Genomic DNA, 23836 nt, shown 5'->3' with positions numbered 1-23836 from the left:
CCCATGAGCAATTAGCATTTTTCCAATTGTTTAGATCTGATTTTATTTCTGTGAAAAGTGTTTTGTAGTTCTAGTCATATAGTTGCTGTGTTTGTCTTGGCAGGTAGACTCCCACATATTTTATATTGGTCACAGTTATTTTAAATGGAATTTCTCTATCTGTTGTTGCTGGACTTTATTGGTATTACATAGAAATGCTGATGATTAATGTGGGTTTATTTTGTATCCTGCAACTTTGCTAAAGTTGTTAATAATTTCAAGTAGCTTTTTAGTTGATTCTCTAGAATTTTCTAAGTATAACATTTCATCTGCAAAGAGTGATAGTTTTTTCCTCATTACCAATTCTAATTCCTTTAATTTCTTTTTCTTCTCATTGCTACAGCTAACATTTCTAGTACAATATTAAATAATAGAGGTGATAATGGGCATCCTTGCTTTACCCCCTGATTGCACTGGGAAGGCTTTTAGCTTATCCCCATTACAGATAATGTTTGATGATGGTTTTAGATAAATAGTACTTATCATTTTAAGGAAGACTTTTATTTCTATGCTCTCTAGTGTTTTGTTTTGTTTTGGTTTTTGGTGAGGCAATTGGGGTTAAGTGACTTGCCCAGGGTCACACAGCTAGTAAGTGTTAAGTGTCTGAGGCCGGATTTGAACTCAGGTCCTCCTGAATCCATGGGCAGCGCTCTATCTACTGCGCCACCTAGCTGCCCCTCTCTAGTGTTTTTAATAGGAATAGGTGCTGTATTTTGTCAAAGGCCTTTTCTACATTTTTGAAATAATCTTGTGATTTTTGTTGCTTTTGTTATTAATATGGTCAATTATACTGATAGTTTTCCTAATATTGAACCAGTCCTGCATTCCTGGCATAAATCCCACCTGGTCATAGTGTATGATCCTTATATTGGATTTCTGCTCTCTTTTTCATCAAGTTAGCTAAGGATTTAAAATTTTTATTAGTCTTTTGAAAGAACTAGTTTTTAGTTTTATCACTTTTATGTTTTTTTGTTTCCAAGTTATCTATTTCCCCTCTAATTTTTAGTACCCTTCTTTTGTGCTTATTTAGATTTGTTGAGTTTCTAATTTTTGAAAATGCATATTTAGTTCAATAATCCTCTCTTTTGTTAAGTTCACATTATAAGGATATGATTTCCCCCTGAGGACTGCTTTAGTGGCATCCCAGAACTTTTTCTATGTTGTTTCATTATTTTCTTTTATGTAGTTATTGTTTCTATGACTATTCTTTTACCAGATCATTATTTAAGATTTCTGGGCAGCTAGGTGGCACAGTGGATAGAGTACTGGCCTGGAGGATCTGATTTCAAATTTGACCTCAGACACTTACTGTGTGACTCCAGGCAAGTCATTTAACCCCAATTGCTTTAAACATCCAGGGCCATCTCCAGTCATGCTGATTTATATCTTGCCACTGGACCCAGATGGTTCTGGAGAGGAGTGAGGTAGGTGACTTTTCACAGTTCTGTCTCACTTAGATCCAATTCATGGGAAATTATGACATCATCCTGATGTTATGGTCCTCTTCAAGAACAAAAGACAAACAACAACAACAATTTAAGATTTCACTGTTAGGTCTCCATTTGGGTCTGTATCTTTTTTGTTGTTGTTGTCCTTGAACTAATTTCTATTCTTATTGCATTATGATCTATTCAAATGTATTGACTATCCTTACCTTTTTAACATTTATTTGCAATATTTCTGTGCTCTAGTGCATTGTAACTTTTTGTAAAGTTTGTAGAAGTTAGATATGATAAAGATTTGGAAAAACTGAATGGGAATAAAAAAGAATATACCTTTTCTCAGTTGTGCATGACACTGCAAAAATTGGCTATGTATTAGGGCATTAAAAACCTTACAAACAAATGCAGAAAAGCAGAAATATTAACTGCAGACATTCCAGATCATAATGCAACAAAAATTAAATACAATATAAGGCCTTGGAAGCAGAGATTGGAAATCAATTAGAAAATAATAATCTAATCCCACAGAATGAGTGGGTCAAAGAAGAAATCATGGAAATAATACTTTCATTAAGGCTAACAACAACAATGGGAAAATTTTGTGAAAGGCAGCCAATGCAGTACTTAGGAGAAAATGTATATCTCTAAATGTTTACATAAATAAGAGAGAAAGAGACCAAGGAATTGGGTGTGCAACTAAAAAAAAAAGGAAAAAAATTTTAAACTCCAATTAATTATTAAAATAGAAATCCTAAAAATCAAAAGAGATTAATAAAATTGAAAGCTAAGAAAATCATTAACTAGTTTTATAAAAACTGATTTTTAAAAAAGAAGAAAACCAAATTACTAGTATCAAAAGTGAAAAGGGTAAATGTATTGCTAATGAAGATGAAATTAAAGCATTTGTTAGGAGAAATTTTGCTCAATTATATGACAATAAAACTTAAAATCTAAATGAAATTAATAAATAATTTTAAAAATATAAATTGCCTAGATTAACCGAAGAGGAAATAGAAGATTTTACTGCATTTTGGGGAAAAAATTTGAATAATACATAAATAAGCTCCCTAAGAAAAAATCTCCAGGATCAAATGGCTATACAAATGAATTCTATCAAATATTTAAAGAACAATTAATTCTAATACTACATAAACCTTTTGAAACAGATAAAGAAGGAGTCTTACCAAATTCCTTCTTTGACACAAATATGGGGATAAACTAGAGTCCATTATCATCATTATTATTCAATATTATAAGACATGCTAATTATAACAATAAGACAAGAAAATTACCTTGAAAGAATAAAAATAGGCAATGAGGAAACAAAACTATATCATTCATCCTAGAATAAACTAATTGATGCAATACACTGATGTGGTCGAGAACAGCTTCGATAATGGACATGACAACTTTGTTTAGCCCCCTGTAGTCTACTATAAGTCACCAAGTGCCATCTGCTTTCTTCATGAGCCACAAAGAGATGTTAGTAAAGCAGTCTTCCTTATCTCCATCATTAGAAAAGAATTCTCTTTGACCCACCCCAACACCACCTTATAGTATTTGGTGCTAATGATGGGATAGTTTGAACAATTACAAGTGTTTCTATTTTGCCCTACCCACAATAACCAAAGAAGCTAGTACAGGTTCGTTTTCCTTTTTGGTCATTTTTCTGTCATGTCCAACTCTGTGACTCCATTTGGGCTTCTCTTCGTAAAGATACTAGAGTGCTTTGCCATTTCCTTCTCCACATCATTTTATATACATGAGGGAGTGAGGTAAATGGGGTTTAAGTGACTTGCCCCAGGTCACACAGCTAATAAGTCTGAGATCAGATTTGGACTCAGGAAGATAAGGCTTTTTTTTTTTTTTTAAGATAAGTCTTCTTGATTCCAGGCACAGCACTCTATCCATTGCACCTCCTAGCTTCCCCCAAAACAGGTGCCACCCCTCAAAACCTTGTTACCTCTTCTCATAATTGTCTGTGGAAAATGGAATGGAACAATTCGCCCGTTGGGGGTTCCCTCATTAGTACTGTGATTAACAGTGTCCAGTAGACACGTATCTACAAATAGAGTAGAGGCTTTGGGGACATACCTTAGGTTCATATGGGGCTAAGGCTCCTACTACCCCAATGTTTTATTTCAAAATAATTTTACTAACACATCCATAGGTAGAAAATTGATCACTTTCTTATCAGCTTCATCTTTTGAGAGTCCCTCCTACATTTCTCAGGTAAAATGCCATCCATACACCTCTACCTACATGAACAGAACTGTGCCTCACCTCACATTCCCACAGCACCTGATAGCATCATATGCTCTCATCACTTTCCCAATGTCCCACTCAAATTTAACCCACTGAACTGCACTATCCTGTATGATTTTTTTGGTAAGGGAGATCCATAGCTAAAGAATGACACCATTTGGATGGGGCTCTGTCCAGAAAACAGAATTAAATTGCCCTAATTCAGGCTGCTAATAGAGTACATAAAGCCTTAGGGAGACATATAGCACAAAGATCCAATCTATCCACCCCTTTTCCTTCAGGAACTCCAACCCCTCTCTTGCAGAATCATCCCACCCCTCTTATAGGAACTGGCTGCAATGGAAATTTATCCTTGTGGGGCCACATATGCACTACTCTCTAAGCTAACCAAAAAGCAACATTGTATAGCCTCCATGTGTAGCATCTACCTGCCTGCCCGCTGGTCTCTCTGGAATGAAAAAAAAAATGTTTTCAAAGCTTGGAGAGAAAAGGATAACATTTTTTTTCCACCACAGAATCCCAAGTTTCATCCTCACTTCTATTCCCAATTTCATGCCTTATAGCAATCATTTCAGTTGGATGCAGAATATTTTCTACTAAAACCTCTGAATCAGAATCTGTATTTCCCATTGAAAAATCTGTCAGTTCATGCCTAAACCCTGTGCTTCTCTGCCCACTTAGCATCTTGCTTTCCATTTATGCTGTTTGTTACCAGCTCCAGCAACTGAATATCTCCTTTTACTCTACAATTTTCAAAAACAGAGAACTCTCTCTAGCTGTTGAATATGCTGGGTCATGCAGTTTTCTTATGCTGGTACCTCAGATTCTCTGTAATAGTTAACAATAATCAGGAAATGGTAAATCTGACAATTAAATAATTTACTATCATTGTTAGCCTTCATCATCACTTTACTACTCAGCACGCCAAATTATGTGAGCTCAGGTGGTAGAATCAAGATGGCAGAGGAAGAAGCAGCAGCAATACAGCATTGTAAAACTAAACCACCACAAAAATCTAGAAAAAACATCAGACTGAATTCTGATTGGGAAAACTAAGGAAAAAAAAACCAAACATAGTGAGTCTTTTTTTTTTTTTTTTTAGTGAGGCAATTGGGGTTAAGTGACTTGCCCAGGGTCACACAGCTAGTAAGTGTTAAGTGTCTGAGGTCAGATGTGAACTCAAGTACTCCTGACTTCAGGGCCAGTGCTCTATCCACTGCGCCACCTAGCTGCCCCTGTGAGTCATTTTTTTTTTAACTCACAGCAGCTTAGGGAAAGAGAAATGTCTATGGACACTGGAGACAAGATATGGCCAATAGCTGTTGAACAAGGAATATTCCAGTGCCTGGGGACTGAAAGAGGGCCGAGACTGTGCATCAGAGCAAGAAGCACCAAGGCTAAATGAGATCCCAGATGATGCCTGAATTAGTAGAGGATGTAATAAGTGCCATTTGGCAGCTCTGTCTCCCATTACCCATTTCCAGGGCATAAATTCAGGGGAGGGAGGAGGAGTGGCAAAAAATAGACCCCAGCTGTGTTTTGAGCAAGGACAGGTTCTGGAAGAAACATGTAACTGTGTGGCTTTGATCTCATGAGCAGAGTGGAGACTCATTTCTAGCTGCTAACCCAGCATGGAAACCTGCAGTGGAAGCCAAGGCAAGAGTTCCCAGATCAAAAGGAAGCCCACAGTTAAGTCACTCCAGAGCCTCCAAATAAGCGAATACTGCCTAAGTTGAGAAGTAGTCTACTGAAACTCACAAACAAGGACAAGTTAAACTAACTAAAAGTGGGGTCAGGAACTTGAATACCTTAGACAAGAAATCAAGAAGTAGACTAGAACAATAAGCAAACAAATTCTGTCACCAGAGATTGGATCCAAGCTAGTCCCTTAGTAATTTAGCTCTAATATTGGAATCAAATGAGACACTAATAGGTCATTCAACAGTTAACAAAATGTTTAATTAGCCATAACATAGAAAAGATGCTCAATAAGAATGCACGTGTCTTGTAAAAACAAGGCAACCTATATCTCCATGTGGAAATGTCAGGTCATGAGAAGAAGGTATGGTGACTTCAGTGGCATTAGGAGTCTGAAGGACCAGATGCTATATAGGTGGGATTTTTTATGCCTTTAGGAAGAAAACAAGCATTTATTGTCTACTACATACTGAGAACTATGCTAATAAATGCCTTATGACTATTACAGCATTTTATCCTTGCAATAACCCTGTGAGATAGGTGCTACTGTTATCCCCATTTTACAAAGGAGAAAGTTGAGGTTAAATGATTTGTCCAGGATCACACTGTCCTGCAAACAGGAGGCTATCCCTACATGGTTTGAGGCCTACATGGAACTATTTTAATAATTAGACAGTTTAAGCTTTAGCCCTCCATGCCAATTAAGTCTTAGAGACAGCTTCCTTGCCTTTTAGGGGAAAAAAAAACCCAAACCTAGCCTAATCTACTTGGGTTAGGGTTAGATATTGCACTGGCCCACTTGCTTTTCCTCACATATGACACTTCTCCTTTGAACTAATTACACCTGGAATGGCCTTTTCTCCTAAATCTCTTCCTCTTGTTATCCCTGATTTTGTCAAGACTTAATTAAGTCAAAATTCAACTTAGCTCAATTAAATACTCTGGCTGAAAGTTTTCTCATGTTAACTTCCATTCACAAGGTTTTATCTTCATGAGGGTTTTCTCCAGTATGAACAGTTCATTGCTGAATCACAGTTATGCTTTCATGGAAAGCCTTCCTACAATAATTTCATTGCATTAATGGAGCCTCTCTCCAAGGTATTGTTTCTGATGTTCGCTAAGCTGTAGTTAGGGGACGTCTTTCCATAATAATTTCATTTATAAAGCATTACTCTTCACTATGCAGTCTCTGATGATGAATAAACTGTGAGCTTTGGTGGAAGTTCTTTTCATATTCGTTATATTTATAAGGCTTCTTTCCATTAAAAGCATTCTAATATTGAGTAAAGGATGAACTCCAATGGAAGACCTTCCCAAAATTATATATTTGTAAGTCTACCATATGAATCCTGATGTTCAGTAAGATCTTCTAGCCAGGCAGATCATTCCATATTATTATCATTTAGAATATTTTGCTACCATATAAGTTCTCAGATGTTGAATAAATTGGGAGGCAGCAAAAAGCCTTTCAAGAATCATTACATTTATAGTTAATCTCCAGTATGAATCCTTTGATGTTCAATGAAGTGTGAACTCTACAATTTTTTTCAATAAATACATTTGTAAAGTTTCTATCCATTATGAATTTTCTGATATATAAGACTTCTCAGCATAAAGTCTCTGATGTCTGGTAAAGTATATTTTGATATGACCCATAATAGTTAAATTCATAAGGCTGCTCTCAAAGATGGATTCTCTGATGCCGAGTTAATTTTGAATTCCTGGTGAAGGCCTTCCCACAATCACTACATTTGTAAGGTTTCTCTCCAGTATGACTTCTCTGATGTCGAGTTAATTCTGAATTCTGAATGTATGCTTTCCCACAATCACTGCATTTGTAAGGCTTCTCTCCAGTATGAATTCTCTGATGTCGAGTTAATTCTGAACTCTGAGGGAAGGCCTTTCCACAACTGGTACATTTGTAAGGTTTCTCTCCAGTGTGAATTCTCTGGTGCACAGTTAACTGTGAGCTCCAGTGGAAGCCCTTCCCGCACTGATAACATTTATAAGGCTTCTCCCCAGAGTGAAGTCTCTGATGCAGGGTAAGGTGTACTTTGATACTGAAGGCTTTCCCACAATCTTTGCATTCATAAGGCTTTTCTCCAGTATGAATTCTCTGATGTCTAATTAAATGTGAACTCCCATGAAAGGCCTTGCCACAATCTTTACATTCATAAGGCTTCTCACCTGTATGAATTCTCTGGTGTCGAATTAACCCTGAACTCCAGTAGTAGGCCTTTCCACAATCATTACATTTATAAGACTTCTCTCCAGTATGAATTCTCTGATGTCGAGTTAACTCTGAATTACGGTGGAAGGCCTTTACACAATGGTTACATTTGTAAGGCTTCTCTGCATTATGAATTCTCAGATGTACAGTTAATTCTGAACTCTGATGGAAGGCCTTTCCACAATAATTACATTTAAAAGGTTTCTCTCCAGTGTGAATTTTCTGATGTGCAGTTAGCTTAGAACTTCGGCAAAAGGCCTTCCCACAGTTGTTACATTTGTAAGGCTTCTCTCCAGTATGAATTCTCTGATGGACAGTTAACTCTGAACTTTGATGGAAGGCCTTCCCACAATCATTACATTTAAAAGGCTTCTCTCCAGTATGAATTCTATGATGTAGAGTTAACTGTGAACGCTGGTAGAAGGCCTTCCCACAATCTTTACATCCATAAGGCTTCACTCCAGTATGAATCCTCTGATGTTGAATTAACTTTGAACTCCGGCGGAAGACCTTCCCACAATCATTACATTTAAAAGGCTTTTCTCCAGTATGAATTGTCTGATGTTGAGTTAACCCTGAACTCTGGTGGAAGGCCTTTCCACAGTCTTTACATTCATAAGGCTTCACTCCAGTATGGATTCTCTGATGCTGAGTTAATTTTGACCTCCGACGGAAGGCTTTACCGCAATCATTACATTTGTATGGTTTCTCTCCAGTATGAATTCTCTGATGTTGAGTTAACCCTGAACTCTGGTGGAAGGCCTTCCCACAATCTTTACATTCATAAGGTTTCTCACCAGTATGAATTCTCTGATGCTGAGTTAACCTTGAACTTCGGCGGAAGGCTTTCTCACAATAATTACATTTGAAAGGTTTCTCTCCAGTATGAATTCTCTGATGTAGAATTAACTGTGAACTCTTTCGGAAAGTTTTCCCACAAATATTACATTTATGGGAAGGCTCCTCTCCAGAATGAATTCTATGATGCCCACTTAACTGTGAACTCCTACTGAAGACCTTCCCACAAAGTTTACACTTGTAAGGCTCCTCTCCAGTATGAATTCTCTGATGTACAGTTAACTGTAAACTCTGGCAGAAGGACTTCCCACAAATATTACATTTGTAAGGCTCCTTTACGGTAAGAATTCCCTGATGACCAGTTAATTGTGAACTCTTGTTCAGGGCCTTCTCACAGTCTTTATGTTCATAAGGTTTTTCTTTACTATCATTTCTCTGATGGTGGTTAATGTATTTGCTAGAGAGGAATGCTGTTCCAAATATATGACATTCATAAGGCTTCTGTCTAGTATATAGGTTCTGATGTTGGGTAAAATGTGAGCCATTGCAGGAATTATTTCCATATCTGTTAGGTTTCTTTCCAGTATGCAGGGTCTGCTGTTGAGTAAAGTCTGAGCTGGAATGAAAAGCATTCCCACAATTATTACCTTAGTAAGGGTTCACTTTACTATGAATTATCTGATATTCAACAAGGTAAGTATTATAGACAACCTTTATGTGTTCAAAACTTTTATGGAGGTTTTCCTCAAAAGAAACTCTGAGATGAGAAATAATGGATGAATTTTCATTGCAGGTATACTTATATGTATTACATTCACAAAGTTTTTATCCAATAAATATTCTAAATAATTGAAAACATCTGAATTATAAATGGAACAAATTTTCATATTCTTTATATTCTATTTTAATTTGCTAAAGCCTAAATATTGTACAAAGTTATATCAATGTTTATCAAATTTAAGAAGATATTTTTATATCTTTAGATATAACCTAAAATAAATGGATCAGACTTAGCCACAAAATTACTTTAAGTGATTTTCCTTTAAGTGATTTTTTTTTTTACTTGCCTAGAATATTTCTCCCCATTGTTTTGCTGCAGTCCCTGTCTAGCATAACATTCCCAGGGTTCTTCCAATTTAGAGTCGTGAAAACCATCTTTTATGAATCTTTCCTGAACTGTATCCTTGGTTCCAGGCCTAGTTTCCCAACCTGAAAGAAATGAAAATGTAAATATTCCCTACTGAATCTGAAAGCAAAGTAAATCTTGTCCTCTACATAAAGTAAATCCTTAACTTCTCCATTAAAAAATTGCCTACATTTAATTTTAATGTGTTTTTATAGGTTCTACTCAAACTTTACGTAACATTACCTGTATCTATATTTATAGAGTTATTTATCTTTAGTTCTCTTTCTCTACTTTAGCTCTTACTGGAACTGATATGAGGAACCTATTTATTTGATAAGTTGATTACACTATCTTTCTTTTTCTACTACTGGAAACATTAAGCACTTAAGAGCATTCCCTTAACTTAACCGGAGCATTTGTTAAGTTTTGCTTTTTGTTTTGCCTTTGAAAGTTCAATTATGACTTGTTCAGTTTTGCTTTGGATTAAGATTTCTAACCTTTCTCAATTTTCTTTTGATTTACACTTTGTATCTTATTAGATGTTTAGAGAAATATTTGATACCATTAACTTTAATGACTCAAACATTGGGTAAAGGCTTTGGTTTGATGTAATTGTTAGTTTTCTATATCTTAGATAGTATGCCATTATCAAAAATATTAGACATAAGTGATGCATTCCTTCTTATAATAATTGCTGTGATTGCCTTTTTCAATTTCATTAAACAGAAATTATTTTTTTTCTAGTTTGTGATTGCTTCAATCTCTTATGTCCATAAGGTTTTTGATCTGTGTATTTTTCATTTTGTTTAAAAGTGTGATCACTAAGGTTATTTTGAACTTCTGAACTTATTGTAGTATTTTATGAGATGATGGTCTAAAACTAATTCTTGCTCGTTTTCTTTCAGATGCTCCTAGCAGTTCTTGACAAATTATTAAGGTTTTTTCTTAATTAATTTTTGTTCTTAGACTTATCTAACATTGAATTGTCACATTCTGCTGTTCCTGATTCATCCTTACGTAGACTTTTTCTACTGAAATGCTTTCCTAGTTTTAAACAAATATAAAATGATATCTCCCAGGGTTGTTCTAAAAATCAGATGAAATAATAACTGTAAAGTGCTTAGCACAGTGCCTTGCATATAACAAGTGCTATAAATATGTTAGCTATTATTACTACTGTTGACTACTTCTTTATAACATAAAAGGAGATATAAAAATACTATCCCCTTCATGTTTTTTAAAAATTTCTCTTCAGATTCTGGAATTTTTATACCTCTGTAATTTTTTTCTTTTTCTTTTTCTATGAGGTACCCCACTGGTAGTTTTATAAGCAAGAGTATTATATTTCTGAATTTAGGTAGTATTGTCATTTTTATTATATAACTCCATCAAGCCATAGCATTGAATATATTTCAAATATTTAAATTGTTCATTTGTTCAAATAGTATAGCTCTTGGGAGTACATTTGTAGACTGACTCCCACATTTTATTTATTTTATAATTATTATGTGATGCCCCTTTCTATTGAAAACTTTTGGGTTTTATTAATGCTTTACAAAAGTGTTAATGATTTTGTAGGTTTATTTTGTTACCTGCTCTTCTGCTGAAGCTGTCTGAAAATTCTTTGATTTTCCTGCTATTTCTATGTAAACCTACTAATTTTATTAGTAAATAGGAATGATTTTGACTTCTTTTTGCTTATTTTTGTTCTTAATTTTTTACTCGTTTTTATTTCTATCACTAGCATTTATAAAACGAGATCAAATAACAGCAGAAAAAGGTAGCCTTTTTTCGCTTTGATTTAATGGGCAACTTTTTAGCATTTCTTCACTGAATAAAGTGCTTTTGGTTTCAGATATAAGACTTCTTACAGTCATATCCTCTGTTTTGTGGTTTGTTTGGGTTTTTTTAGGCATAGTCAGTGTTATACTTTATATTATCTACATCCATTGATATAATTATGGTTAGGATGTTTTTTTATCCAATAAGATTTATTATGTTATTTTCTAAATAGTGAATCATCTTTGCATCTTATGAACAAACTTTTTTTTTAGGGCAATGAAGGTTAAGTGACTTGCCCAGGGTCACACAGCTAGTAAGTGTCAAGTATCTGAGGCCAGATTTGGACTCAGGTATTCCTGAATCCAGGGCCAACGCTTTATCCACTGTGCCACCTAGCTGCCCCGTAAACTTGGTTTTAATGAATAATTTTTTGGTTATATTATTGTGGCCCATTTGCCAGGATAAAAATTTTTCTTACTTATTTTTCATTAGTTACATATGTCTATAACCCTCTTTCTGTACTTTATCTTTTCCTGGTTTAGGTACTGAAACAATAGTTGTCTCATAAAAGGAATTTGATAGGGTGTTGTCTTTGTCAATTTTTAAAATGATGATTTTTATGACTATATGGAAGAATGGGAAACTATAGGAAGAAATACAAAATAAGCTGGAACAGGAAAAGATATACTATAACTTTGTTGTAAATAGAAACACAACAATGACAAAGTAATCATAAATAGAAGCCATGAAATTATAATTATCAAGGTTGGGTACAAAGGAAAAAAAAATACAACATAGCACCTTCCTCATTCTCTGTAGAGATTTTGTAGAGGTCAAATTATGGGTTTGAAATATTGCATCAAGTTTCACATTTTTTGATTTTTAGTTTTTCTTTTTAAAAATTATAAAAGTATACATTTGAAACTAAGATGGGGCATTAATTATAACAGATAAACACTGGAATATAAAGCACTCAATAAAGGTAAGACTAAAGCAAGGATGCTTTATTTTTCCCAATGTTATGCAACATATTACTAGAAGAATATTATTATTGAACAACAATAATAATAGTAATAGTAGTAGTAGTCATTTAGCTAACACCCTAAGATGCACAAAGCACTTTATGAATATTATTTTATTTTATCCTCAAAACAAGTCTGCTAGGTGGAAGTAGGTGATATTATTATCCCCAATTGACTGATAAGAAAAGTGAAACAAACAGAAATGAAGTGACCTGTCCGGAGCCACACAGTTACTAAGTGTGTGATTTGAACTCTAGTATTCCTGACTCCTGGTCTAGCACTCTATCTACTGTACCACTTAGCTGCCTCAATAAAACAAGAGAAAGAAATTAATCAAGCTACTTAAGTTCATACTGTAGGCAGGATGATATAACAGAAAAGGCATTTGCTCAGTCAGGAGTTAAGAGAATCTGGATACAGAACTTGCCTCCAGAAATTACCACCCATGTGACTTGGAGAATACAACCTCTGTGTCTCAACTTCCTAATAAATAAAATGAAGGGGTTGGCTTAGATGGCCTCTTAGGTCCTATGTGTATGGTATTCAATGACTAACCTGGATAGGTGCTCTTTGGTAGTTCTCTGTCCTGCATCCAAGGTGCTTCCCCTTCTTCCAACTGAGAGACCACATCTGGTTTCCAAAGTGTAAGTCCTGCTCATTCGAATAGAAAAAGGTTGAGGACAGAAATCCCTATCCTATTTCTAATCAATATCTGGTGTAAAGGCACATGCTAGGGATATCCAAATGGTGGTAGAAAACTCATCTAAAGAATCCTCTCTACATCGTTTTTCAGAAATGGATGAAGACAAGGGCAGCTAGGTGGCACAGCAGATAAAGCACCGGCCCTTGATTCAGAAGGATCTGAGTTCAATTCCAGCCTCAGACACTTGACACTTATTAGCTGTGTGACCCTGGGCAAGTCACTTAACCCTCATTGCCCCACAAAAAAAAAAAAAAGAAAGAAAGAAAAACAAATGGATGAAGACACTGAGGATTTGCCATCACAAAAAATATTACATCTGACCCAATCCCACTAAGAGAACGAAACTTTCTCATCCTCAGTCACCTGCAATAGAGGTTTAGGGGAGAATCTTTGACCTGAATGGACAGACAATGCAAAAAACAAAACAAAACAAAAAAACCAAACTCAGATGTAAGACAAATAACTATCCCATTTCTATCCTATATACAGTGAAGACCTTTCACCTGAGACTGAAGAGCAAAAGAAATTAATCTATGACATCAAAAGGATTAACACAATTGCTTTCTACATGTCAAACATTAACTCTCAAATGTTTACCATGTAGAAAATGCTGATTTATTAAATGAAGTGACCATGACTCCACTATGGAAAGAATCAGTCACAGGGGATAGCTCTCCTTACCCAAGAAGACAAGGTTCCTATAGTTCTCCAGCATCACATCCCTGTACAAATCTTTTTGGGAAGGCTCCAGGTTTTCCCACTCTTCCTGGGTAAAATCCACAGCCACATCCTTGAATGTTACTGAATCCTTTTGTACCTTTTGGGAGTAGTAAATATGGTAGAAATTGTAAAGGGTAGTTCTTGATATTTAGGGTTCTGAGTTAAATTTATATTAAATATCATCTATGTATAATTCTACACAAAAACATGAGTAACTCATGCTTATTGCACATTTGATTTATGAAGTACTTTTTCCACAAAAACTCCATGAGACAGGGTAAAATTTTATTATCTTCATTTCATACATGGAAACAATGATTCTAAGAAAGGCTACATGCTACCATCATCTCATTACAAGAACGCGTCATATATTTCTCTCAAATGCCCAATCTATACATTTGATATCAATATAATTTTATAATTAAATATCCGACATTAGTATCATTATTACTGATTCCCAATTAGAGGTAACAACATAATCCCTTTCCATTAATAATCAAATATAATTTCTGTTGGATAACATTCTCCATTACTATTTCAGGATAATTCAAACATGCTTATGATAGCACTCCCAAGATGACATACTTTAATATTAATAGTAGACATTTCTATAGTATTTCATTTAATAAACTCCCTTACAGACATATCTCATTTTAACAATGAAATAATCCTATGAACTAGGTGCTACACATATTACTTTCCCCAGTTTACATATGAAGAAAGCAAGGCTCGAGGATATTAAGTGACCTGAAAATGGCCAGACTGTGTTGAGAAGCAGAATTGCAAATTCAGGTCTTCCTGCACTAGTGTGCAATATTCCAACCACTTCACTATACTGCCTCCCAAAAACTTAAGACATCTTCAATACCATACTGTTCAATACCATGAAAAGACATTCTTACAGTTATCTTTTAATAATAAATTTTAAATAAACATGGTTTGCATTATTACAATTGCCTTGAAGTTCTTTAAATTACCCTCAGGACCTCATTTAATCATAATCATGGAGATCAACTGAGTCTTATTTTCCTCTGCCTTTACCACAACAAAAAGGCTTTTGTATTACAGGCAATAAGGTTGACCCCTATGTTAGCTCAAAAAGAAAACAAGATTAATATATAGAAAAAAATTCAGAGGATTTGCTCCTGTATTATATTCCTTCTCTGAATACACAGAATATTTAATATTGAACTGATTCATCTCAGAACTCAATATATTCTTCTACCTTTTTGAATCTTACTTAGCTGAATAATCCTGAGCTGTTTACTTTCCCTCCCTGACAGTTTCTTCCTGTCAAATAGGGAAGTATTGCTTATAGTACTTGTACATTTCCAAAATGAAAGTCCTTTGTAGAGACTGATTAAATATTTTATATTATTGTATTATTTGTATTTTATCCCTCACAACATCCAATTCAGAACCTAGAATTAAAAGACTTGAATGAGTAAGTACATTCCATAGAGTATAAATATTACACGATGGAACAGCATGGTATAGGGAAGGGAAAGAGCCCTGGGAGTCAAAAGATCTATACAGAATCCTGGTTCTGCTACTTACTACCAGTGTGACCTCAGACACTGAGCATGATATTGTGGATCAAACGCTGAAAGGGAGTCAGGAAGACCTGATATGAGACATTACATCTTACTAGCTACATCATCTATAACAAAGCTGCTTAAACTGTGGGTCTTGACCCCGTATGGCATCATGTAACTCAATGTGGGGGTCAAGAAAAATTTGGCAACAATAAAAGGTTATATATATGTATTTTATATACCTATATAATTCCTTGGATCCCATAAAAATTTCTTGGGTGAAAAGGGAGCTCAAGAGGAAAATGTTTAAGAAGCCCTGATCTATAAAATAAGGATAGTGCCTGTAATACACACAGAGTGTTTTGAGGTCCAAAAAAGTCTGAATTTTTTTTTAATCTTAGAATGCTACATAAAAACAATATCACTTCTCTCTCTAAGGCTATTTCCTCATCTCTAAAATAATGGCATTACAGTACATGACCAACTCCAGCTTTCAATTCTACCTTCTGATAAGGTTAGGATCTTTCACAACACTTAAATGAGGAATGAGCAATCAGAAGATTTGAATAAGTGATTTTTGGATTAAGAAGAAAGGATCAGCAGCAAAGTAGAAGGCACATTCCCTATAAAGTATGTTATCCAGAGTGGCAGCATGGTATAGTGCAGGGGGGAAAAAGCCCTAGGAATCAGAAGACCTATGACAAAATGCTGGTTCTTTTACATTCTACAGGTGTGACCTCAGATGTGAAGCATGACATTGTGGATCAAGTGCTGAATGGGAGTCAGGAATATCTGGGCCCAAAACTCACTTCTTACTAGCCCTGCTCTCCTGTAAAATGAAGATAGTATTTGTAGAGCCCATATACAGGGGTGTTGTAAAGCCCAAAAGAGCTGTCCCAAAGAAAGGATTTTGAAAATCGTCAAACGTTGAATAAATAACAATTGTTACCACTTCTCCCTGTAGGGCTTTTCCCAAATCCCTAAAATGAGGGAATTGGGCCACAGGATTACTATGGTCCTCTCTCAACTTTCATTCTACCTGCTGATGAGACTAGGAAGCATACAATAATAGATGCAGAAACAGAGAGAAGCACCTTGGACACCAGCTAGTCCAGTTCCTCCAATTACAAACGAGGAAACCAAAGCCCAAGGAGATTTGATGCCTGGCTCAATCGAGATATGCCCCATTTCTTAGGTTCCAGGCCACGGATGAGAAACAGATGTTTTTTCCCCTCGAGGACTCAGGTATAATTCATTCCCCGAAAGAACAAACTGAACTCACTTTGTAGCTTGGAGTTGCCGGGAATACAGGGGCCATCCGGCCCTCCTGGAGAAGGACAGAACTGGGAAAGGAAAGCGACCAAAGACAAGCATTAGTCTACCCGGCCCCTTCCAAACCACGGGCAGGACTAGCCCTCCCGTCCTCCCTTCCCCCGCGGACGGAGCTCACGAACAGCCCAGGCCCCGGCTTCCAGGGCCGGGCACACGAGCAGCACTTGCCGTTCCAGCCCCATTCCCGGAGGGGGACCGAGGGGAGCCTGGCCAGGACGCGGCGGGCGGGCGGGCGCTCAGGGGTGGCGGGACGTGGGGCTGTGCCCAGCTCTCCTTCCCCGCAGACAGGGAGAACGAGACGGGCTCAAGGGCCGGCGAGGGACGGCTAGTCCAGGAAAGGGCCGGACCAGGCACCTGTCAAGAGAATCGCCCGGCCCCGCGCTCACGCAGACCCCCGAGGCAGGGCCTGGCAGCCGGCTCCGCTCAGCGCAGACCCCCGATCCCTGGGGGCAGCTCAGCTCGCCGGGGGCGGCAGGAGTAAGGAAAGGCCGCGGGACACGGTGGGAGGGACGGAGGGACGGTGGGACGGTGGGCCGAAGGCCGCAGGAGTCCCGGCTCCCGGCCCGGGGAAAACTGAGGAGACTCTTAAGTCCATGAGCCCAGCTCGGGCTGGGCTGCCCGACTGACAGCAGAGGCGAACCGGAAGAGATGTCAGAGCGCACTTCCTCCCGCCCCTTCCGGCCACTTTCTGTCACCTGTCTCCCGGGGCCTGGGGACACAGCACTTTGGTGCGTGTTAAGGTTTCCGTGACAACTGCCATAGAGGGTCCCGCCCTATCCTGAAGGAAGCGGAATCTTGAGGCTGGGATTTCCGGAAGTGGAGTCGGCGTGCAGAGGAGGTTTGTGCGCATGCCCAGAACAGAAGAGGGCGGCTGTTGGGAAATGCCAGTTTTCTCCTCCAATTCCTGCCGAGGGTCTGTTTCTTTAGCTTCTTTTCGGGATGAGGCCAGATGCCAGAAACAGGGAACACCAAGACCACACTGAAAACCCTGTTTCCACACTAGGAGTTTCCAGTACGCGGCTAGTATCATTTACACTCCAATCCATTGATTCCCGGCTTCTTTCCCTGCTCAGTTGAAGCTCCTCCTCCTCACGTGCGGTCTTTTCCGCCCCTACTTGAGACCAGACCCCAGACCACGTGTTCGCTTGGTCTGTTCTCCTGTGAGTACTGGTTCATTTGCCTTATAGAATGTAATGGTCTCGAAGGCACTGGAAACAGTCTTTTTTGTATTCCTATCACTCAGAACAGGTTCTTCTTTCATACTTTTTAATTTTTATTTTGAAAGTACATATATTCTTTTTTTCCCAATTTCCAATTTTCTCCTTGCCCCTCCCCAAAACATTGAGAAGGCAAGAAAACCAAAACCGTTACAAATTTGTATGGTCATGCAAAACAAATTTACACATTAGTCATATTCACGTAAACACATAATAAAATAGGAAAGAGAAGAACATTTGCTTCAATCTGAGCTGTATCCATTAGTTCTCTGTCTGCAGGTGGATAACATATTTCACAATGAGCCTTTTGGTATTGTGGTTAGTCATGATCAGAGTTTCTAAGTCTTTCAGTTGATCATCTCTCCAGTATTCCTGGGGTTTTTCCCCCCATAAATTGTTGCCCTGGTTAAGCTCACTTTGTATCAGTTAATACAGATTTGGGATTTTGTTTCTGAAACCATTCCCTTCATCTTTTTCTTATAGAACAATTTTTTGCCATCACATTCATATACCATTACTGCTGAGCTATTCCCTAATTGATAGGCATCCCCTCAGCTTTCAATTCTTTGCTACCACAAAATGAGTTGCTATAAATAGTTTTGTATTGTGGTAAGAGAACTTTTCTGTATTGGCTTTATGACCATCTTTTCATGAAATCATCTAGTAACATCAATTAGCTAGAGTCTGAAATTTCAAATAGGCATCAATTACAGCCCTGCTGTGTTCTGGTTAGTTACTGCTCTGTGTGCAAATTCCAGTTTTATTCCCTAGTACTTGCCAGTCTATTTATTATTTTGTCTAGTGTAGCTCTTCCCCTTATGTTATTGGTTTTTTGATGTATAAATCTTTACCTTCCTGTTTGTTCTTTGTAAAATTCTAATTGTTTCTGGCATGTAGATAAAACTGTTAAAAGGTTGCAGAAAATGTTATTTGGGGCCCACTGGTTTATCTCCGTCGGAACTGCTCCAAACATATAATAAATGTTATTAAAATGTCCCTGAATTTCAACAAGTACAGTTGGCAGCAGTACCTATCATTGAATCCTTGAATAAATTTATATCAAATTGGTGGAATACAAAGGGATAAGAATAGGTCTTCCAGCCCAGAAACCCCTCAGCACACACATGGTAAAATCTGTGTAAGGAAACTCCTGAGCAGGAAAACAGCTACAGATAAAAGTTGCTATTCCTTCTAGAAAATCAGAAGACAAGTTACTGGTCTGTGTTCTTGCCTGTATTGTCTGTATTGCATGTGTTGAATAATCACACCAACTACTGAATTTGAGTACTTATACTGGAAGCCTCTGATGAGCATGGTGCTTCAGGAATCAGAAGCAAGGGCTAGGCTGAGAAACTTTGGGGTCTTAAACAGAAGAGCCTCTTGTATTCATCTTTTCTGGTTTAATGTTTGGTCTAAGAATAGGTATTTTCCAAATAGTGTTCTCTTTCATCTTGCTTTCCCTAAGACAGATAAGCAAGAAAAAGTTCTTTCGGGGCAGCTAGGTGGCGCAGTGGATTCAGGAGTGAGTTCAAATCCAGCCTCAGACACTTAACACTTACTAGCTGTGTGACCCTGGGCAAGTCACTTAACCCCCATTGCTCTGCAAAAAAGAAAAGAAAAGAAAAGGTTCTTTCATTTGTCATTACTGTTCTGTCCTGGTTAATCTCCCTGCTACATTTATAGGTAGTCTTGCTCTGGTCTGATTAAAACTGAGGTAGGTCTGCTTTGAGTGCTCAGCACTTAATTTTGGGATCTCTTACACTCTAGTCTGGTTAAAGAATAAAAATCTGACATAAACCTCAATTCTATACTCAGTTCTACACAATTCTACATCTTTTTGGTGAGTCTCTCAGGTTGATCTGTCGGTCATTTTGATGTGGGATGGAATTAGGGTCAAATTGATTGTGAGTCATCCCAAAAGAATTACAAGACTCAGTGACTCAGTTTCCCAAGTTTTATTACAATACTGTGAGTGATCACAGGTAGAGAAACAGAATAGAGGAAAGGTATCTCTTGAATAGTGAAAGAAGACAGTTATATTTATAGTATGGATAAATTGATTATCAGTCTCATTATAATAATCTCCACTTTAGGGAGGTACAGGGGAGGGCCTGTCCTAATTTGGAATTCCTGGGGTCCTAAGCCAAAGGTACCCCTGAGGTGGGTACCTTTTTCAGTGGAGGTGTGTTTTGGGGGTTTACACGTCATAAGGTGAACCAGGGGACAAATTTGGCCTTTTCTGCACGTCTCTTTCTGATTCCCATGCTTAGTTTCAAAACATCTTCATTTATCATTTATTTCTAGTCTGAATTTCTATAGTCTGTCATTTTATTTAAGGTCTTCATGGCCTCTCTCCCTCTGTTACTTTATGGGTACTGATTTATCGTGGGTAAGAGAACTTAGCATCCTGGCTTGTCAGTTATCCATTAACTGGGATCGGAATCCCTCTTAGAGCCCATATCTGAATTAGAGCTTGGGCCTTAGGTTTTTCTATTAACTCCTTTTTGCCTCCTACATCAATATCTGAATTGGAGCTCGGATCTTAGGTTTTTCTGTTAACCCTTTTTTGCCTCCTACATCAATTTGTAATTACTTCATTGTCTTGATCAATAAGTTATATCAAGTGCATGACTGAACTGACCTTGTCCCTGTTGGCAGGATGAATAGGCTGAGGCTGACCAGGACCCAGCCTCTGACTACTCTGTAAATACCTAACTTTTCCCTCCCAAGATTCCTAAGTTTCTTTTTTGGTTATGGGAAACACCCTACCTTGTCAAAGTAGGGGATGCCCCATCCCCCTCCCACCTGTTGCCTGGCCATTCTGAGAATTTTATCCCTCTCCCTTTGTTCTAATACTCTTTTAATAACCCTCTGCCCAGCCCCCTCTTTGAACACTCCAGCACTTACTGCTGTGTGGCACCTCGAACTCCAGCTCCCTTGTAAAAATCGCAGTCTTTTCTAGATTGGCTTCCTTCTCTTTACTTTGGGTTGACACATCCTCATGTTCCTTATTTTGGCCAGGTTGAGGGTATAACAAGACGGGGAAAAAGATGAGGAAGTCCCCTTTGCAAAATTTAACTGAAAGAAAATCTGTTTACTTTGCTGTAAATATTTTGAAAATATGGTGTGAAATTATAGTGGGTTTGGGGGTAAGGAGACTTTTATTGTCATACTTTTTATTTCCTGAAGATATTCTCATAGAAAGCTTTCCAGAGAAAAGGGAACAAAAAAAAGCCTTATCTGGTGCTTAAGCTGGAAAGAGGCCTGTTTAAATCAGAAAGTAAATACAAAATTTAATTTTCAGATAATTTTATCCTACCCCTGTGAATGATTTAACAAAACTAGATTGTCTAGGTTAATTAAAAGCAAATTCACCTACTACAAATTTGAATGGACTTTGCTTCCATGAAAAAATTTCTGAGTTGTAAAAAGATTTGGTGTGGAATCAGGAGGCCCCTAGTAAATTCTATTAGGATATCCAGATAGAGCACAAAATCTCTTAAGAGTAGAGGTCTTCTTCATGAGAGGATGGTTTGGTAGCATCCAGATTGAAAACAGTCTATTTGCACCACCTTATGACTGCTTCTTTGATTTCTAAGAAGCTTTTATTTCCATCTGGGAAAAGTATTCAGTTTAATTCATATGGTGCTAATTTACAAAGGAGAGATTTAAAGGAATGAAGATGTGACATTTAAAAAGTTCAAGAGACATAATTTCTTGGTAATCAATTAACCATCTTATTAATAAAGCTAGCATTTTATTAATGAAAGGGGTCAGTTGCACTCTTGGATGCTAAAGACTCCTCATGGTGGTAGGCTCATGGTTTATATGTCCTTGGAAGAATGGGTGTTTCTGAGGGTGGCAATCAACTCAAGTTAACAAGTAATTAGAGAGAATGAATATTACAGTGAGGGGCTGGACCTATTCTAATGAACTTTGATCATGCCATTTACTTATTTTTTTTTTTTTAATTTTGAGTTTATTTCTTTGTGTTGTTTTTTTGCTGTTGCGGGGCACTGAAGTTTAAGTGACTTGTCCAAGGTCACACAGCTAATAAGTGTCAAGTATCTGAAGCCATATTTGAACTCAGGTCTTCCTGAATCCAGGGTCGGTGCTTTATCCACTGTGCCACCTAGCTGCCCCCCATTTACTTCTAAATTGCCCGGCCCAGGGCAGTCTATTTACAGAATTTATCCCCACATCTGTGTAGAATACAATGGGCTTCTCCACCTTATATTAAATTCCCTGTAAGGCTGGGTCAGGTCTGACCATTATTGAGGAGAAAGTTCAAAGATTGAATTTTTAAATCATTGTTGACTAATAATCATTTCTCTTAAAGGTAACTAGATCTGAGAATAGGTTTAATATAAAATTGGGAAGTATTAAGTTGTAAGGGACTGAGAAAGTAGTGAGAAAAATCAAGTGTAAAATAAGTTGATAGGGCTTTAATCAAAATCCATAGGAAGAAAGTTTCAAGGTTTGGATCTCACTGAGATCAGAGTAAGATTTCTACATCTGTAAATTTGTGAACATTATTTGTTGATATGCTTCGTTACAATTTTAAGATGTCTCATGATCTCTGAGTTTTATTTCAGCTATTAGATATTCTTTTTGATACAGAAAGATAAATGGAATTGTAGTATGATTTAAATTTGGCAGATTTTATTTAGTTAGAACATTTGCTAAGTGAAGAAATTATAAATAAATTTGCACTATAGAATTATTTGAGTATAGGTTGCTAAAATTCTGTCCCTGTGATGTAGGGATAGATCGAATTGATTGTGAGTTATATCAAAGAATTATACAACTCATTGACTCTGTTTCTAAGTTTTATTAAAAGACTGTGGGGCAGGGGCAGCTAGGTGGCGCAGTGGATAGAGCACTGGCCCTGGATTCAGGAGTACCTGAGTTCAAATTCAGCCTCAGACACTTGACACTTACTAGCTGTGTGACCCTGGGCAAGTCACTTAACCCTCATTGCCCTGAAAAAAAAAAAAAAAAAAAAGGAAAAAAGACTGTAAGGCCACAGGGAGAACACCAAAGGAGAAAGGTGTTACACTTGTCAAACCCCAAGTCTCTCTGTTTAGGATATCTCTGTTTTAAGATCTGGTTTCTAGGTACAGTTTCTGTTTCCTGTCATCCAGGAATGCCAGCTTAAACATTCCAGTTATTAATGGCTCTTTATGGTCTCTGGCTACTGTTTCCTTAGGCTTCTGTTGATAGTTTTTGTTGATAAGGACTGGAACCTTCTGGTTACTGTTGATAAGAACTCAGGTCTTAGTTTATCTGTTAACCCTTCTGGCCACCTCCATCACTTGAAGGACCAATAGAAGGGTATAGTTATATCTTTATGTGATAAATGTACAATCACGGTTGTTACTATGTAACAAAGGTTATGTTTGCAATTCAGAATGTATACCAAAATTTGGGTGTGTAGTACATTTCAGAAAGGCCTTAAAAGTATAAAGTTTGTCCTCATCTCTCTGTCTTACCTGATAAAAAAGGTTGTTTCCTTTGGCCTTAAATAAATAGCTGTTAACTAAGGACACATTTTTTCCTTTACAGCAATTTAAGCACTCTCTTCTTGTTTACTATAGTTTTGCCTATGTGTCCTCTCTAGATACCTGGTTTGCTGCTCTCTCTGGCTAACACAGCTCCAAAGGAAGGAAAATATGAATGTCATCTGTGATATTGCTTCCCTTATCCATCTCCTACTCATGGGATGTGCTGTGAATCTTGAGTAAATAAACTTCACATTTACTTTTCAGTATCTTGTGCTCACGTCTAGCAAGGATCTTGAAAACAATATTGTAATGCGGTTTCATTTAAACTGAGATTTTTCCCCCTTTTTTTCCTTTCAGAATGATTGTGATATTTGACCCTGTTTAAGTAAAACAGTACTCGATGGAAAACACATTTGAAATTTG

The 23836-nt window shown here is 37.2% G+C and overlaps 2 protein-coding genes across 2 annotated transcripts in view; both read right to left on the bottom strand.

The window, feature by feature from the left end:
- LOC122739389 (zinc finger protein 420-like) overlaps positions 1–17177 on the bottom strand; it is a 74669-nt gene extending 57492 nt beyond the window's left edge. Inside the window, exons 1-2 of the mRNA XM_043981147.1 lie at positions 17047–17177; positions 16643–16703 (exon numbers count right to left, since the gene is read on the bottom strand). Coding sequence (XP_043837082.1) covers positions 16643–16678 — 36 coding nt within the window. The 5' untranslated portion in view covers positions 16679–16703; positions 17047–17177. The remainder of the gene's footprint in view (positions 1–16642; positions 16704–17046) is intronic.
- Positions 5684–16923, bottom strand: LOC122740395 (zinc finger protein 850-like). The gene is made up of 5 exons (XM_043982524.1): positions 16455–16923; positions 13787–13922; positions 12958–13053; positions 9540–9681; positions 5684–9088 (listed from the first exon to the last, which is right to left on the bottom strand). Exons 2-5 carry the CDS (start codon positions 13818–13820, stop codon positions 7126–7128), a joined length of 2235 nt encoding a protein of 744 aa, XP_043838459.1. The 5' UTR covers positions 13821–13922; positions 16455–16923; the 3' UTR covers positions 5684–7125.
- Positions 17178–23836: the final 6659 nt, after the last annotated feature.

The sequence above is a fragment of the Dromiciops gliroides genome, chromosome 2, assembly GCF_019393635.1.
Source record: "Dromiciops gliroides isolate mDroGli1 chromosome 2, mDroGli1.pri, whole genome shotgun sequence".
NCBI lineage: Eukaryota > Metazoa > Chordata > Mammalia > Microbiotheria > Microbiotheriidae > Dromiciops > Dromiciops gliroides.
This window is presented reverse-complemented; position numbering and strand designations above follow the sequence as displayed.